The sequence below is a fragment of the Rattus norvegicus genome, chromosome 19 (assembly GCF_021556685.1).
Source record: "Rattus norvegicus strain SHRSP/BbbUtx chromosome 19, alternate assembly SHRSP_T2T, whole genome shotgun sequence".
In the NCBI taxonomy this organism is placed as follows: Eukaryota; Metazoa; Chordata; class Mammalia; order Rodentia; family Muridae; genus Rattus; species Rattus norvegicus.
This window is the reverse complement of record NC_141552.1, coordinates 341,132-359,659: the sequence shown is the minus strand read 5'-3', so window position 1 is coordinate 359,659 and position 18,528 is coordinate 341,132. Positions and strand designations below refer to the sequence as shown.

General features: G+C 41.3%; 2 protein-coding genes across 3 annotated transcripts in view; one reads left to right on the top strand and one right to left on the bottom strand.

Annotated features, from left to right (window-relative positions):
• Positions 1-3,657, bottom strand: part of Ces2j (carboxylesterase 2J) — a 31,081-nt gene extending 27,424 nt beyond the window's left edge. Inside the window, exon 1 of the mRNA XM_087595136.1 lies at positions 3,538-3,657. The gene's annotated coding sequence lies outside the window, so the exon portion shown is untranslated. The remainder of the gene's footprint in view (positions 1-3,537) is intronic.
• A 6,437-nt stretch (positions 3,658-10,094) lies between these two features.
• On the top strand, positions 10,095-14,995 carry LOC120098496 (disks large homolog 5-like). Of its 2 annotated transcripts, none has more exons than XM_087595429.1 (5): positions 10,095-10,308; positions 11,345-11,504; positions 12,812-12,955; positions 13,613-13,775; positions 14,491-14,983. In XM_087595429.1, exons 1-5 carry the CDS (start codon positions 10,188-10,190, stop codon positions 14,545-14,547), a joined length of 645 nt encoding a protein of 214 aa, XP_087451555.1. In that variant the 5' UTR covers positions 10,095-10,187; the 3' UTR covers positions 14,548-14,983. The 2 variants fall into 2 exon arrangements, with proteins under 2 accessions (XP_087451555.1, XP_087451556.1); XM_087595430.1 differs by lacking the exon at positions 10,095-10,308 and adding an exon at positions 11,143-11,255 and having other exon boundaries at positions 14,491-14,995.
• The last annotated feature ends 3,533 nt before the right edge of the window (positions 14,996-18,528 follow it).

The window sequence follows — 18,528 nt, the reverse complement described above, 5'->3', positions numbered from 1 at the left end:
AATACACACTGGAAAAAAGACAGCATCTCCAACAAATGAAGCTGGTCAAATTGGATGCCTGAATGTAGAAGGATGCAAATAGATCCATGTTTGTCACCCTGAACAAAACTAAGTTCAAGTAATCAAAGATCTCAACCTAAAACCAGATACAATAAATGTAATAGAACAGAAAGTGGGGAACAACTTTGAACTCCTTGGTACAGGAGACAACTTCCTGAACAGAACACCAATGACTCAGACAATAAGATCAACTGTAAATGAGACCTTATGAAACTGAAAAGCTTCTGTAACACAAAAGACACCATCGATAGGACAAAATGGCAGCCTACAGACTAGGAAAAGATCTTCACCAAACCTTCATCTGACAAAGGCTCATTATCCAAAAAACAAATAGAACTTGAGAAGTTAGACACCAATACCCCCCCCACCCCCCAAAAAAAACAATTAAAAATGCGGTACAGAGCAAAACAGAACTCTTACCAGAGGAATCTCTACTGGCTGAGAAACACTTGAAGAAATGTTCAACTTCCTTAGTCATCAGGGAAATGCAAATCAGAACAACTCTCAGATTCTACTTTATACCCAGACCTAAAGACATGTATGTTATGTACTCATTTATAAGTGGATATTAGCCATAATGTATAGCATAACCATGCTATAATCCCTAGAACCAAAGAAAGCAAAATAACAAGGAGTGTCCAAAGAAAGATGACAGAATCCTTCTCAGAAGGGGAAAAATAGATATTGAAGGTGGATGGAGGGTGGAACTGGGTGAGAGAGTGAAGGGGAGCAGGGCTGATAGGGATCAGGTGTAGTGAGAGCAGGGTAGAGAGAACAGAATTCGGTGGGGGGCATCTCTAGGAGGTTCCAGAGACCTGGGACATGGGCGTTGGGCAGAGGGTATATAGGGGAATTTCTAAGAATCCTAGCAGTTGGGCATATGGGTCCTGAAGTGGTCAATCCTGTAGCCAGGCAAGACTGACAGCAATCCACCCACAAAATCTTTGACTCAGAATGTGTCCTGCCTGCAAAATGAGCAGGGACAAAGATAGAGCACATTCACAGGGAGCAGCGAACCAATGATTGTCCAAAATTGAGACCCACCCTATGGACAAGAACCAATCCCTGACACTATTAATGATACTGTGTTATGCTTGTAGACAGGAACCTAGCATAACTGTCTTCTGAAAGGCAACCCAATAGCCAATGGGAACAGATACAGAGACTCACAGCCTAACATTAGATGAAGCTCTGGGAGTCTTGTGGAAGAGTTGGGGGAAGGACTGAGGGACCTGAAGAGAACAAGGACTCCACTGAAAGATCATCAGAGTCAACTAACCTAGACCCTTGGGTACTCCCAGAGACTGAACCATCAATCAAAGAGCATACAGGGGCTGGCCCTAAGCCCCTTGCACATATGTAGCACATGTGCAGCTTGGTCTTCATGCAGGACCAACAACTGAAGGGAGGTTGTCCTTGAATCTGATGTTTGTCAGTGGATTCTGTTCCCCTAGCTGGGCAGCCTTGTCTGGCCTCAGTGGGAGAAGATACACATAGTTTTACAGTGAGGTCTTGGAGGATAGGATACAGGGGGGATCCCCCTTCTTAGAGGAGAAGTGGAAGTGGAAATGGAGGGGGTTGTGGGAAGAGGAGGCTGATATTGGGATATAAAATGAGTACATAAATTAATTAACTTAAAAAAGAGTTGGTCTCACTAAAAAGCCCAGGACAGAAGCATCACTATTTGCTTGAGTAGCTTAATGTAAACCAAAAGAACACTCTTTGATGAGAAAGCTAACCCTCAACATATAGCACAGAGAAGGTATATTAGCCTTGGATTTCATAGTCTCCAAAGTTAGATCCACATTTTTGCTGGTTATAAGCCACTTGGATTATGATACATACATACTCATTCATGTATGTAACACATATATATGTATATATAAGTGTACATATATGCACATAACTATGTGTATATGCAATGTAAGTGTATGATACAGGCTGACTCTTAGGATATTAGCCCTCTATCAGATGTAGGATTGGTAAAGATCTTTTCCCAAAGTATTTTAAATTTTAAAAAGTTAAAAAAAACAGAGAACCAGTAGTGTTATGCCCCTCAATAATCAAATACCTCTACTTCAATCCCATTTGAGGAAGCTCCAAATAATACTAAGACCCCCGAGTACTTTCTCACTCACATGCCCCACTTGCAGTAGACTTCTCATCTCCACTATGTATTTCCTTTTGAATGAATTTTCTTAACTTCTTTGTAATTTGTACATCAAATTCTAGTTCTTTGAATAACCCCACAAGTACCTGGAAACAATAATTCCAGACACCAACTTCTTGTAACTTTTTGGGTCGGAACCGTAGTCATTTATGAGAGTAGAATTCCACAACCTGAATATTTCATTCAGACTCTACTTTGCAATATTACACAACTGGGAAGCAAACTCCCCACACAGGAGTTCTAAGGGGTAGTACAAAATTACAAGAGTGCACCTTGTAATATTTTTGGTAGTTTGACTGGGAAATTTTTCCTGTAGGCTCATGTATTTGAACACTTGGCCCCCAGTTGGTGGCACTATTTGTGTAGGTAATGCAACAAATTTGGAGGTGGAATTTTGCTGGAAGAACTACATCACCAAGGACAAGCTTTGAAGTTTTATGGCCTCACCACACTCCCTGTGGCCCATCTCTGCTTCCCATGTACAGATAAAATGTGATTTCCCTGGTTCCTGCTTCTGTTATTATGCCATGCCTTCTCTGTCTTAGTGAGTAGATTCCTCTGGAACCATAGTGAAAAGAGAAAATTTCTTCCTTGAGTTGTTTTTGGTCATGATATTTTTCTGCAATAACAGAAACGTGACTAATATATAAACTGGTACCGGAGAGAGTGGAGTTGTTTTGTGAGGAACCTGCTGATTTTTGGAGAAGAGTGGAAGACTTTCGATTGGGAAAACTGTTGAACTATTTAAGCAGATCTTAATAGCCCAATTTAGTTTGCCACATGGGAGACATAAGTGTTGTGAGTATTGTGGACAGTAGAGCCTCTCTGATGAGACTTCAAAAGAGGGCAGGAACTCTATTGGTGACTGGCTTAGAGGCCATTAACATTATTTTGCAAAGAAACTTTTCTGCCCATATACTAAAAAGTTACCTGAAGCTTAATAAAAAATCAATTGACTAATTTTTTTGAGCAAATTTCAAGGGGTAGATATCGGGGTGACCTTCCTCAAATGTTATGAAGGTGTGTCTGTGTTCTCAGTTGTTAATTTAGCTAGGACTTCAGTCAATCCCTGCTCTTCCAGGGCCTGGAGAGCATATGAAACTGCAAACTCTCCCAGGATTTGGCCAATATCCCAAGCATTGTAGGGTCCCTATGTGGTGTTGTCACCCCACAGACTACAGGAAACACTTTAAAAGAACCCGACACCCTCATTCTCAAGAGGAGGGACGAGTGGGTGGTTATTTGTCATTCAGTGGGTTATAGATGGTTATTGTCATTTAGTGTGTTGGTTGTAAGTTGTTACTGACCTTGCTCAGTGAGGAAAGAGTGAAGATTAGAGTCAGGGATGCCTTTCTTCCTTTCTCTTTCTCTCCTCAATCCCTTTTCTCTGCTATCCAGTGTTGGGGGAAAGCAGGGGAAAGGGGCTGAAATGACAAAGAGCATGGATTATTTCATCTCTTTTCAGACTAGAAACAACACCAGGTCTCAAATATTTTAGGATGGCATGGATTTTGTATTATGATAGAATTTAAAATTGTACTTGCATAAATGATTCAAATGTTGTTTAAGGTATATGCATATGCAACTTATTAATGATGTGGTGTGAAGTTCTAATTCTATAAAAGCTACTATTGTACACTGCTATGGATAATTAAGGAATGCAAGCTAGTAGTTACTAGCTTACTTTTGAGAATGCTAATGAAGACTATAAGAGAGCATTAATACCTATAAAGGAGACTGGAGATATTAATGCTTTTATGAAGGCATGCAAGAATATCATTTCTGAAAATGGAAAGATGCATTTTTGGCACATATTGATCCAGATAGAGTTATTAAATTAAATATTTTAAATGCCTTTAAATATTCTACAGGAATTTTAGCTCAAGTTGTATTGCCTTTAGAATGGATATATACTAAACATAAATTTAGTAAAACATTAACAACTTATGAGGGACAATTTCTTTAATTATTCAACAAGGCAGACAAAGAACTGTTATACTGTCAGTATATGATTGTGGTACTATCGTTTTCCCATTAGGTAAAGATAAAGTGGAATATTTAATACAGATGTCTGAAGTTTTTCAGTTAGCCATGATTTCTTACACTGGAAATACTGAATTTCATTTTCCTCACAGGAAACTGTGGGATTGCTATAGAAAGCAGAAATTTGTGATAAATACACTAATTCTATTGATCCATTACCACCCACTGTTACTGTGTTTACTGATGGCTCTAAGTCCAAGAGGGTTTATTGAACCAAAGATAAATTTTGCGTACAGCAATATTCTTTTGGGTCAGGAGAGCAAAATGAATTATTAACAGTAATTAATGTAATACACAATTTTAATCATTATGTAAATATTATAGCTGATTCAGCTTGTCTTGTAGGAATAGTACAGAATATTGAGACTGCTGTTATTTCTACATCTAAGCCTGTATTAAATGTTATTTTGTCATATTAAAGGACTATTGTTAGTATGAAACTCTAGAATATTTATTACACATTTTAGATCACATTCAAAACTGCCAGGAACTTTAACTTTTGGCAATCATATGGTAGATTCGTTAGTGGAATTTGCTACCCCAGAAGAAGAATATGGCCATAATCATGTCAATGCAGGATATTTATATATTAAATATAAGATTCCCTCTTCTCAAGCCAAACAAATTATTGCTAATTGCCCTATTTGTAAGCCTTTGCATATAAAATGTATTCCATCTGACACTAATCCCAGAGGAATACAACCTAATAAATTGTGGTAGATGGATGTAACTCATATTTCTGAGTTTGGTCGATTTCCATATGTAAGCATAGATACTTTTCCAAAATTGTATGGGTTAAGCCATTGCTGGGAGAACGCACTGCTCATGTTATACAACATCTATTGGAAACTTTTGCTGATATGGGAGTGCCGTCTAAAATTAAAACTGATAATAGACAAACATATTTCTTATAAATTTAAACAATTTTGTCAACAGTATCATATTATACACATTACTAGTATAGAATATAATCCCCAAGGACAAGCTTTTGTTAAAAGAACACAACATACCTTGAAACACAAATTAAAGAATTTAAAAAGGAGGAAAAGAGATGACCTTACACAGCTTGAATGGAGTTTACAGACTAATTCCAGAGCTATACTGGCACAAGCATTACTTGTTATTAATTTTCTTAATTTACCACAAGGTGAAATTTTATCAAGATCAGATAGACACTTTATTGACCTTCCCCCTGAAGGCATGAAACAGCCAGTATGGATAAAAATTGCCCGAGATGCTGAATGGCAGGAAGGGACATTATTTTATTTAGGGAGGGGATAGGGTTTTGTCTGATTACATGATGGGAGACAATTCTGGTTACCCAGGAGATGGATCCAAGCATGTACTGATAAGAACCGCGCCCTACTCTCACAGGAATCCAGTTAAACCAGCTACATTTTCTCCTGATGGATGTCCTTCGGTGATGAAGGAGGTGTCCTCCGTTACTGAGGCCATGGCTTCTTTTAAGGTTGACAAACGACAATGGAGAAGGATACATGCAGTGACAACACCATTACCTATGTGAGGTCAGGTGAAGGGATTAACCTCTGAAAGACAAAAAATGTTCTCTCCTACACGAAAGTCCTTTACTGCTGAGCATTTATTTTTAGCAATGTGTGCTTTACTCATGGTATCTTCTGCTGAGGCCAATGTCACTTATTGGGCTTATATTCCTAATCCACATTTACTTGATCCTGCTACTTGAGGAGGGGAACAGACTTCGTTTTATACACCACTCCTAGCATTTTATCATCTCCTTGGAATAATTTGACTTATTGGAATAGATATGATGGAGCTTTGTATAATTTTCCTTATGCTGGAACAAAGATGCCTTTGTGTTTAGGACAGAGACCATGCCTGCAAATGGGTTATCAAAATTGGCTATTACCAGGAATTAATGTTACAGGCTCCAGGACTTGTCTACAGCAATTAACAGCATGGTTTATAAACCAAAATTGGAATAACATTACATTTGTTAGTGAGCCAGTATAGCCTATTTATGCTCAATTTACTTATATAGGCTTAAAATATTGTCCATTCATTTGGAAAAAGTGCCCTGGCACGTTTAGAAAATTTATTCAAGAAAAATGGATAAATTAGGTCCTTATGGCCAATTTATTAATACATGTTCAGAATGGAATGTTACCACTTGTGATTTGCGAAATGTCCACGAGGATGAGTGGAGAGAAGAATGAATGCCTTAATGGATCCTTGCCGATGGAATGGGGAGATGGTGACATTGCTGATAATTGATTGGCCTCTGTGGAAGAACCTACTGCATTCCAAATTCATTGGTGGAAGACTGCTGCTACATTGAAAGAAGTTGTGCTTACTAATGGAGGACTTTCACAGACCGCTCAATTTGCCTCTCAATATAATTTTATCACATTTATGAAAGAAAAGGTTACTACTTGTATTCCTATGCCATGTTTGTTTCTAACAGGTAGATTTAATTTTATTAATGCTTGTATTTACTGTAGTTTGTATTCATGTATTAACTGATCTATTTAGTTTAACATAAACCAAGATCTATTATGATTATTCAACAAAAAATACACGTATAGATTCCTGTTAATTTTAGACGTCATTGGTCACAAGATCCCCTTAATCATATGATAATTGATGCACAGAACACATGAAACTCAAGAAGTACGACCAAAACGCGAATGCTTCACTCCTTCTAAAGGGAACAAGAATACTCTTGGCAGGGAATAGGGAGGCAAAGTTTAGAACAGAGGCAGAAGGAATACCCATTGAGAGCCTGCCCTACATGTGGCTCATACATATACAGCCACCAAACTAGATAAGATGGATGTGGCAAAGAAGTGCGGGTTGACAGGAACTGGATGTAGATCTCTCCCGAGAGACACAACCAGAATACAGCAAATACATAGGCGAATGCCAGCAGCAAACCACTGAACTGAGTACGGGACCCCTGTTAAAGGAATCAGAGAAAGGACTGGAAGAGCTTGAAGGGGCTCATGATCCCATATGAACAACAATGCCAACCAATGAGAGCTTCCAGGGACTAAGCCACTACCCAAAGACTATACATGGACTAACCCTGGGCTCCAACCTCATAGGTAGCAATGAATAGCCTAGTAAAAGCACCGTGGAAGGGGAAGTACTTGGTCCTGCCAAGACTGAACACCAGTGAATGGGATTGTTGGGGGGAGGGTGGTAATGGGGGGAGGATGGGGAGGGGAACACCCATATACAAGGGGAGGGGAAGGGGTTAGAGGGATGCTGGCCTGGAAACAGGGAATGGGAATGACAATCGAAATGTAAATAAGAAATACTCAAGTCAATAAAGAAAAAAAATAATGTGTTTGTGGCTGGAATTGAGTTGCCTCAGCTGTGTTGCTCAGACGGCTCAGCGCCCATTCAACCTCACTCTGTTTCTACAGAGGAACTCAAGGTTTGCCCCAGCCGTCTGTGAGCCAGATATTGCACAGAAAGACCAGGACACAGTGCTGCTTTCCCGCTCCTCAGTTATGCTGGGTTTCCCACTACTGTACTTGTACACACAAGTACAGTGTGGTCAGTTGTTATACATATTTGTCATTTCTTACACAGGGCAACAGTGATTGACTACACCCCATTCTATAAAGAACAAAACTCAGGAAACCTGGCCCTTGGCAGCCATGTATCAAGAAACATCAAGGATGGTGGGGCATAAATCCTGCCAAGCAATGAACTCAGATAGGTTGGTTGCCAGAAAGATGTCTGGTTAAATAGCCCACTAGATTCACATTGTATCATCTTGATTTAATCTAAGGACAAAGAAGTGGAGTATCTCTGATGGCTTCCTTCTAACCCCTTGAAAGGTTCACTGGGGTTTGACCTCAGTACCTCATTCTTCTTGCTGGGGCAGCAGCACTCAGGGAAGCTTGAGATTGCTGTAGGCACAGTATTAGGCTAGAAATGCTGAGTAGGTGATAGTAAGTTGTTCAGATGGTGACAACCATTTCATTTGTTCTTAACGTGGACCTAAGAAAGACAGATCGAGGTCCTTAGAATAGAAAGATCATTTCCAGTTCTTTTCTACCACTCCAGAATGAAAGACTGGTCAGCAGAGAATCGTCAAAATTCCAGAATTGGTAGATGATGCTTTGAATGAAGAGTGGGTTTCAGTGCTGGTTTTAGACAGGGTCTCAATTACCCCAAGTTGTCCTCTTCCATGCTCGCCAGGTTCACTCTGAGCTCAGATAAACCTGCTTCCACTTTCCAAAGGATAGTCTTACAGGAGGGGCCTCCAAGGACTGTGAGGACATTCTTAGCCATTCACAATTGAGGTGTGTAACCCACAGCTATAACTTTATCCACTTTCTCCCAAGTCTACCAGCCATTTCAGATCGTTGCTGTAATATGCCTGACAATCAAGGACACAGAAAATTAACTCGATACACAGCAAGGGCATGGCAATCATATCCTGTGTCGTTATGTATGTTCTGGATGAGGTTTGTTAAAACGACAATATTGCACAAAGCTTTATATAGGACCCATCAAATTCAGGGTCACTATGCATTGTCATATCTAAAATGTCCTAAGGAGAACTGACCACTGGACCACTATTCCTGTAACTTCATATGAGAAGCTTGTGCTTTTTGTTTTTTTCTTTTCTTCCTTCCATCCTTCTGTCCTTCCTTCTGCCCTTCCTTCCTTCCTTCCTTCCTTCCTTCCTTCCTTCCTCCCTCCCTTCCTTCCTTCCTTCCTTCATTCTCCCTTTCTTTCTTTCTATGTTCCTTTCTGTCTGTCTTTCTGTCTTTCTTTCTTTCTTTCTTTCTTTCTTTCTTTCTTTCTTTCTTTCTTCCTTCCTTCCTTCCTTCCTTTCTTTCTTTCTTTCTCCCTTTCTTTCTTATGTATTTATTTATTTATTTTGCTTTATGAGTTGTCAGGAAGATAGTTCAAGTCATGGATCTGCCCCCAAAATCTGAGCTATGCCTCTGATTAATCAGCATTAGTGTGTGCATTCAATAAAATAACTTGTTCTTTTTTTATGACAATAGAGGATTTGTGTTTTGTGGGGTGATCCATGAACCAGAAGGGAAGATGCTTGTTTCTTACTCTGTCCACTGAGTCATGTCTCTAGGCTTGTCCTACCCCTTTGGCTGCACCCCTCACATCTGCTGACTATTTTGTTTTTTTTTTTTCAGATAGAATCGCGTGTTAGAGCTTAGAGAGGCCTGTAAGCAATCCTGCTTTGGTAACTTAAGTGCAAAGAGGAGAGCCCCACACTCAGCCTGAGGGTGCATTCACTGGTGGATCCAATATTTCCGTTTCCTCTGCCAACAGATCTCCACATTGTTGCCAGGACCATAATGATTGCAATTCTCTCTCCTAAGGAATCTGGTGGCAACTGTCAAATGTTAAGCACAAAGCTTCAGGTTGTACCCATAACACACACCCACATTGCAACCTACCCTGCAGGCTATTTCTGGGTGTGATTTCATGCACCTGCACATGATGAGACAGGAGACCTCTTTGGCTACTTATGTAAACTGGTGTGATTTCTCAGTAATTTTTAATGGGTAATATTGCTGAGTGAGGAGAATTTGAGGTAGGATGAAACATTTCTGTGCAGGGATTCAGGAGGAAGCACTCATTTAGATACAGAGCAATGACTTAGGTTTTTCCACTCAAGCCTAGAGCCAAATTTGGCTTTGGAAGCATGTGGTGCTCAGTGGCTATGCCACAGGGAAGTCTCCCGAAAAGGGCACATCAGCTTTTGCTCAGTACAGGGAGAACATAAGCAGGGAGGCAAAGTCTGTTCCCCGTGACATCAGCCGTCCCTTCTTGGACATTCTATTGTCTCCTAGAGACTTCTTGGAATCCCTGTGATGTCACCAGTGTTGTAGTGACAACCAGTTCCCTAATTTTTCTCTCTTAGTGTCCAAAGGATATATCCACAGGCATGTTTGCCCGTCTTCGCGGGCGCTTTGGGAGAGTTGATTTTGATGGAGAAGAGTCTAGAGTGAAGCAAACGAAACCTAAAAGTAATGATGGACACAGGACGTGGTCATGTGGAATGTGGAGTAAGTTCTGGGCAGTGTATGTTGAGCTTCCTGTCAGGGGTGTGTGTGGGAGCTATAGATGGCCTTTATAGCAGTGGGCCACAACCACTGGAACATCTCCAAAGATATTGAATTCCATGATTATCACAATTCCTGAAAGTCGAGGTTTTCACATCATTAGTTTCTCCATACCCAAATGGAGGATATGATAATGCCTATGCTATCATTCTGTGAACTTCTAGCCTTTACTTTTACAGTGCATTCGGTATGTTAAATTGGTATAATAACACCATCAGGAGTCATGGAGGGTATAACTTTTCTGAATTAAACAGGGCATCAATGTACTTCACTTTCATTGCTTCTTTAAATTGAGTGGCTCTCTGACAGTCGCAACAGGGAGAGAATGGTGCTCCTGGCCATGACCTTATCTTTTTAGAACTCCTCTGACTACCTCTGGCTGGCAGGGCCAGCCTTCCCCTCATATATTAGAGGTTCTGTGTGGCAGATATTTTTCTACAGTAGCCAAACTATTTGGAGTGGGTAGACCAAGAAAGAGCCTGTAACCTATTGGCACTTCTGGGGCATTTGTCATTTCGGTAGGGGGAATTGATAAGTCTGCCAACCATGTCCTCCCCCTGCATGACTTTGTAATCCAAAGTTATTGGACTAGAATAGCAGTGAAGGATATCTGAGTATCCCTGATCACTCAAGTCTTTGTGGATGCTGAATTGATGATCTGACTTCTGAAACCACAGGGTGTGGGTCTTGAAACCAGGTTGTAGCCTGCGTAGCTGGTAATAATCCTGGAGAAGCCATTCTCTCTGGTACTTGTAAGCCTGTGTCGGCAGGCATAGGAAACACGTGGCTGCTTACATCTCTTAGTCTCTATATTTAGTGGGGGAACTGAGATCTACTTAGGAGGCCTCTTATGCATAGACCAAACTCCTTGCAGCGACACTGGCTTCCAGGCATGTTCTCCTGTTTGGGCCTCAGGGTGGTCTCTGTATGCTCTATGCATTCTCCCCATGCAGGTTCACTTATGTTCTTCTACCTACAGAGGCCTGCAGACAGACGTCATCCCCTGAAACTGTCCTAAACAAGGTGCAGGGCAACGAGGAAGAGGAGAGGCTGATTAGAGAGCTCGAGCTAACTACCAAGGAGAGAAATGAGCTGAATGATCGCCTCCTTTATGTGACAGATGTATCCATGAACAAGAGGTATGCATTGCTCCAAAAGCTCTTGTGTCATTCACCGCTGTGCAGTATCACTCTCATCTTATCCTATTAAGGTGGTGGGCTCTAGAATGCTGTGCCTCCCGAAAGACCTTGTCCTAAACCTCGTCTCCCATATAGAGGAGATTCAGAACCTGACCCTTAGTGAGGAGTGAGTTTGGAAATGGACTCTCTGGTTCCTCCAGTTGAAAATCGGAACTTGTGATCTGAGTGAAGAATTCAGGGATCAAGTCCCTGGAACATGAGTTCCCAGTGTATACTTGGAAAGCCCTCGACAGGTGGTAGCTTTGGCAGGTTCTAGGTGCTGTGAGTTTGTGGAGAGTCTTTGTACTTTCTAGGAAGGTGACTGAATGCTGGCATCTCCTGGGAGCAGCCTGAGGTGACAGGTCCCACATTGTTTATATCATTGCTTAACTAGAAGGCCCGAGACTCAGGCCTGTTCCTTCTTGTCTGTGTGCCTTATACTCGGAGACAGTAATGGTGCATACATTTCTACTGATTCTCACTGTGCTCTCTGTTTCCATATTTATCTCTCTTTCTCATTCTCTGAGTCTGTTTTCTTTTCTTGTGGGTGTGTCCCAGCTTGTGTGTCTGTGTGTGCACATGTCTACACGCATATGCACAACTTTTATATGTTTGTATATCCCTCCACACCTGGAATTTAGGGGTCTGTTTTTTGGCCTCAGGATTTACCTGTATAACAGTTTCATGGAGATGTGAGTGCTATATTTTGGAAGCCACACTTTCAACAGTACAGATCTTTGCCTGTGTGGTTACATTTGTCTGTACATTTGTATGCCTTGGGCAGATTATAAGTTTGTGGCAATATCTGGTCTCATCTCCAGAATTATGTGTACTGTCTGCCTCTAGAATATTAGTTATTCAGCTTGTAGCATTCCAGTTGTCAAAACAGGAAAAATGAAATCACAGGTTTCTGGTGTGTTTGTGTATGTGTATTTGTGTGTGTGTGTGTGTGTGTGTGTGTGTGTGTGTGTGTGTGTGTGTGTGTGTGTGTGTGGGCATAAGAGCTGTGGCCTAGGCTCCTGATGGCATAACAGGTATCAATGCAGATCCAGCCCTCCTGATTGAAAAAAGTGAGACAGGGATCCCTTTCTCTGGGTGTTTACTTTCTGTTGTCCTGGGCGCACAATTACAAGTTTCTGAACCTGAAGAAGATCCCATTATGTAGAATTCAGAAAGTGTCCTTCCAGAGCTGGGTTAGTACAGGACTCAGCCGAGTTCCTATAATCCTAAACGCCGATGTTCATTGGGTTCTCTCTTCCTGGGGCCAGCCCCTACTTCAGGCCAAATCCATTTTATGAAAAATTGAAGATAAAGGAGAAAGAGGTCATGTCATTACTGCACAACTTAGAGATAAAGAACACTGAACATTGTCAGAAATTTCAGGAGCTCAAGAAGGAGATTAACTTCTATCGGTAAGTACTGGTCAGAAGGGCCATCACTTGGGGAATGGCCATTTCTGCCTTTCTTTGTTCTGGATTGGAGATTCTGCAGCTCTGGTTCCATTACTTCTGCTGTTTAAATATCACTGTGCCGTGGGTCTTTTGGACTCAGTTTCAGTTTCATAAGAGACTGTTACTTATGAGCACAGTGTCTATGCATCTTTAGAAAACTCTGGATAGAACTACACTGATTCAGGCATCAGAGTGTTATTAGGCGGACCTGGGCCTCTGGGGTCGTACCAGGTTTAACAAAGCTCAATGTGTGGACCACATGGTTAGCATGACCTTCCCTTGGTTCTACTGTCCTCCTTTGTGGTTCTTTGCCTGCTACTAATAGATGTTGCCCCCACGCATTGGGCTTTCATGGATACTTGTAGATCCCTTGTTCTTTTGGAGAGACATGGACTCTTATTGGTGCTTGGGTCACAGAAACAATGCATTCTTCCCTGGATTGGCCGTTTGCTGTTTGTGCAGCAGCAGCAGCAGCAGCAGCAGCAGCCATGTATGTGTTTGGAGATGTATTCTGTGAAGTCTTTGTGGGTATCTGGGTCCTGGTGGAGTCTGTGGGATTTGGCAGTTGGAATGGGAGAAAGAGGCTTCAGGATCTTACTATGCAGAGTGTGTTTCCAGCAACCTGCAGAGCCGGCTCCTGATGGACCAGGCATGCATGAAGAAGAAGTTGGTCACATTGAAGCAGGAGAGCAAGGAGGTACAGCTGTACTTGTTTGAGTTGAACCCGAATGATGAAGACGAACAGGAGAAGACCAGCATCCTCCAGACCCAGCAAAATTTGGTAGGAACAAGCAGCTGCGTCAGATTAACAATGTCTGATACCATTTGCCTATTTGATACATCTTTGCTTTCCCCTATCATCTTTCTAATCTCTCACACCCAATCAGTCAACCACCTCCTGTGATACAGTTATTCATTGCTCTGTCTATGCACAGTATTCTGGGAAGTTAACCACTTTTCAGAAACTGAATTACTGGCAAGTATACTTTTCTGCTCTTTTTGAAACTGCAGTCCAGAAATGGTGACAGAGGAATAGCATATCACATTACTGCATCTCCCTGTGATAGATTGGATGCTATGAAGAGTTTTGAACAAGTTCTTGGTCGTGTTACAAAGGTCATACAGGGGTCATGTGATGGTTGGAAGCACCTTGCAGGGATAAGAACCAAGTGCAAATGGCAAATGAGTCCTTGTCATTGGCTTTGATCTGGCTATCCTGTGCCCTTCTCCTTTCTTCCTGCAACCCAATTAGTTCTCTTCCTGTTTCCCCGTTCTTGGTTTGCACTGGTAGAAGTCTGACTAGCAGCTTGTTATCCCACATTACTGTGAGGGTTGCTGGTGATTTTCCCCAGGCTGCAGAGATATTAGCAATGATTTCAGTTAAAAGATCAATGTTTTCTGCCTAATGCAGCTGAAGGGAGAGAAGGCAGCAACTTGACAGGTGGCAAGCGTGTCCCCACCAAATCAGCGTCTTAATAGCTGCCTTCTTCTCCCAGGTCTCAGAGATGCAGGAGAGATGGAATAGGACACATCCCAGGAAGACGGCCACCTGAAGAATGAGTTTCTTTCTCAGGAGTTCCCTGCTGACGACCATCGTCAAGTGCCAAAGCCTTTTTTGGGTGAATGTTCCTCATCTCAGTTAATTTTTTCAATGGTTAGAGACCCTAAATTTATCTATCAGTATGCCAGCCTGTCTGACTGAGGTCTTCATCCCTTTCTCATATCCACAACACCGTTTGAGAGACAACTGAGGGGACTTCCTTGACATCTCGTGTCCTACAACAGAAACAGCAGTACAATTGTTCTTCTAAATGTCCATCATAAAACGTTAAGAAACATTTTTGGTTATGATTTTCATTGAAGTTTGATTTTTGTTGTTTCATAGTTATATATTCCTGTTACTTTTTTTCATTTTTGATAACACTTTAGTTGTTCATTAAGACTGTTTTTTGTTAATTGTATTCCTTATGAATAAAAATTGATTTGGAACTCTTGACTCTTAAGACCACCTTCGTTATTCAATAGTCCTTTCCCCTCCTGTAGCCTTAGAACTGACATCTAGAATTGGATCTTTGAATGTTCGAGGGAACATGGGCTAAATAGTGAATTCAAAGCCACCAAGGGCTACACAGGGTGATAGGGTCTTTTGTGGGGATACTGTGACTTTTTTTTTTATGGACACACACTTTATGATGCAATCACTGCCATACTCTATCCATGCTGTCATGTGTTCTGCTCCTCCTAGTCTATATCAGTCCACAACACACATTCCTTATTGATTGTGTGCACCAGACATTGAGTAAAATACACTCATTGCTGTACAGCTGCAGAAAAAACATGACAACGTTCACAAAGGAATACAGAAGTAATCCTTACCGAGAACCATGTGCCTCAGTTTTTCTTACAATACAGCATCAGCATTAAACCACAGAGATAATGACCTTCAAAGTCATTTTGGGAAATAGGTTTTTATAGGTGCTGTTTTACTTGATCATTCATATGCTGTGTTTTTTATGGTTGCTGATTATATTTATTTTTATCATTTAAGTCAATGGATCTTTCTTTCCAACTCTATGTCTGGGTCCCTCCTGGGTGCATTTTCCCCATGACCCAAAAGAGGGAATAACATTCTCCGTTGTAGATGATTGTTAGGGACCACGTGGTTCTTCTGAGAGAGCAGCAGATGCTCTAACCTGGGAGTCATCACCACAGCTCCTGTAGGTAGCTTTTGTCCTTCCAGGGCATGTGCTGTAGTAGGTGGACATGATCACCTCCAATTAAGGAGACAGATCTCAGGAGATGTGTATGTACAGGTGGTTGAGCGGTGCCTGCTCAATGTGGTAGGCTGCTAGGCATCCATACCGGGCTCTGGTGCCTCCACTGCTCATTGTGCATTCAGGATCATCCTCCAGCATCACCCAGTTTCAATTCCAAACAGATCTCTCACTTACTATCAATGATGATTCCACAGATTATGCACATTTGATAAAATACAGAAGAGACTAGCCTCCTTCTACAGGCCAACTTGGCATAATGAATTCTTTTGATAGAAAGCAAGATAATTATCTTAATCTATGCAGCTTAGGGAGGACCTCAAGAGCATCCATACTGGAATGCAGACCGCAGCTGTGAACACATGTCTGTGTAAGCCCAGAACTTAGGTGGGACAGTTCATGTTGCCCCTTTTCCATGGGAAATCTGTGATTGTATTGAGAAAGTATTTTTTCGTGTGACTCATTTCCAATTTATGGAATTAAACTGACTTACTGAGAGTGGAGGTGACTCAGACAGATAAAGTGCAGAAGAATAATCCAGTATGTCTGCAAATGGATGCTGCCTCATTAGGGCTTTTCAATGCTCAGCAGCTAGAGAAGCAAGGGAGAGGCATTGGTTACTCTCAAGCTTAGGTCCTCTAGTCACTATAAGCCTACCATGACAGGAAAAGAGTCATAGGTAACACAATAGAAACTAGTGACTAGATCTAACCAACCTATCCCATTAATGCTGTATTTGGTGGTATTTTTGGCTCTTTTAGAACCTGGAAGAATTTTGGGGTTTTCTAATCATACTCATAATTTATTATCCTTCCCAACACTATGTGCTTTGTTCTGTTAATGCTAACAGCGGCATCCAATACCTTGGATATTTTCTACTGACACATGTGACATGAGACAAAATAGTTGGTGTCATCCCTTACCTAAATAGACTGTCCTTAGAGTTCAGTGTAGTTGTAGGGTCCTTCTTTCCCCTCCAAGAGAGAGAAACATTTCCCGTCTTCAGACAAGTCTGTCAGCCATTGTCCAGTGACTGACTTGAGATGTCCACACTGTGGGCTGAGTGTCTTCATCCAGCCTGCCCTGTAACTGTTGTAAACGATTAATAGGGTTCCAGCCCTAGGATTTAATTCAGTGCTACAGTACTTGCCAAACACACTCAAAGCCCTGGCTGCCAGCCAAGAGAAAGAAAATAAAGCACCACATTGTCTATCAAGTTTCTCCTCCAATAACAGGAGACTCTGCATCGGGTCTTTTAAGTAACTCTAAGCCCCAGCTTCCCCACATTCCATTATTGGTGTATTTTCAGTAATGCTCACTTTATTCTTGGTGTGCAAAGGATGTGCAACATTTCAGTAAAGTCTCTGTGTGTGTATGTGTGTGTGTGTTTGCGTGTGTGTGTGTGTGTGTGTGTGTGTCTGTTCGTCCTCGAACTCACTATAAACTTTTATCAAATGACCCAGAAGACCATAGAGAAACCTGTCGAGGTGCATGCAGAACTATCCCTTGGCCCCTTGCAGGGAACACTGAAATAGTGGGCTGCCTTAAGAGATCCTCAAACGAGGCTATGCATGGTTTTCAGTGAGATTGTGATGTGCAACACCACAGCAGGGATCAGCAGAAGCTTCATTTATTACATGCTGCTGTACCAAGGTGAGGCAAAGCCTCATCCCATAGAGAGTCTGGTAGGAGTTGATGGAAGGAAATAAACTCAGGGTTCAAATCAAGCCTTTAGAAACAAAGAGAAAAATACAAAGAGTCAGGGAAACCAAGATCTTTCTTTTTTTTTTTTCTTTGAGAAGATCCACAGGAGTAACAACCCCTTCCTCAAACTAACAATGCACGAGAGAGCCAATACATAAATTAAAGGTCAGCAATGCAATGAGGACATAACAATAGACGCTGAGCAAATTCCAAAATCATTACTTCTTATTCCCGAGAACATTATGCCAGAAAACTGAAATATCAATTCGATATTGTTGATTTTCTAGACAGATAACAATGACGAAAGGTAAATCCAGATCTGGGAAGGTATCTGAATCATACCCCTAAGAAAATAGATAACAGTCATTAAAGGTTGCGGACATTATATATTATGTTGCTTTCTTTTAGCATGATTAAACCCCTTCGAGGACATTTAGCTATGTTATAGAAAGTGTTACTTTTAAAACAAAAGAACAAAGAAAGAAATTGTGGAGTCATTGAGATACAGTTCCCAGACAGGATCAAGTAAAGACTGGTGACAGTTGCAAGCAGGGGCTGGAATGCTGCCCTTGAGAAGAAAATATTTTTTCTCACTTTACCTTACACTCTGTTGTACTATGTCCCATTTTTGTGGAAACGGCTCTCATGCTCTCTGGGTTATGACAAGTATATTGTGATTCTAGGAAGGGAGGTATTTGCTATACAGATATTGTAAGAAGAAGCCTTTGCTTAGTCTTATTGCTTTGCTTAGTCTTGCTTCGGTTGTTCCTGGCATCATGGGAATAACGATCTTATTATATCTTGCCAAAAGGAAAAGTGAGGTAATTCATATTCATGTCTACATAAGGATTAATAAACTTGCAACTGCATGCAGTTGCATCTGCCTTTGCTCTGCATCTCCTGTGTCCTGGTTATTTGCGAACCTACCTGGGCCCCAAATGCACAGGACGCTGACAAGAATCACCCTGTTCAGTGTCAGGTTTATTGTTTTTTTGTTTTTAAGAATCTATGATGTGGAGGCGTATTACAGCAACAACATGAAATAGCAGGCTGGCA

What these genes read in the sequence shown, in the direction of transcription:
- LOC120098496 (XM_087595429.1), top strand. Translation starts at nt 10,188, where the DNA reads ATGTTTGCCCGTCTTCGCGGGCGCTTTGGGAGAGTTGATTTTGATGGA. An exon ending in GATGTATCCATGAACAAGAG is followed by an intron (nt 11,505 to 12,811) that starts GTATGCATTGCT and finishes TCCTGGGGCCAG; the next exon opens with CCCCTACTTCAGGCCAAATC. An exon ending in AAGGAGATTAACTTCTATCG is followed by an intron (nt 12,956 to 13,612) that starts GTAAGTACTGGT and finishes GTGTGTTTCCAG; the next exon opens with CAACCTGCAGAGCCGGCTCC.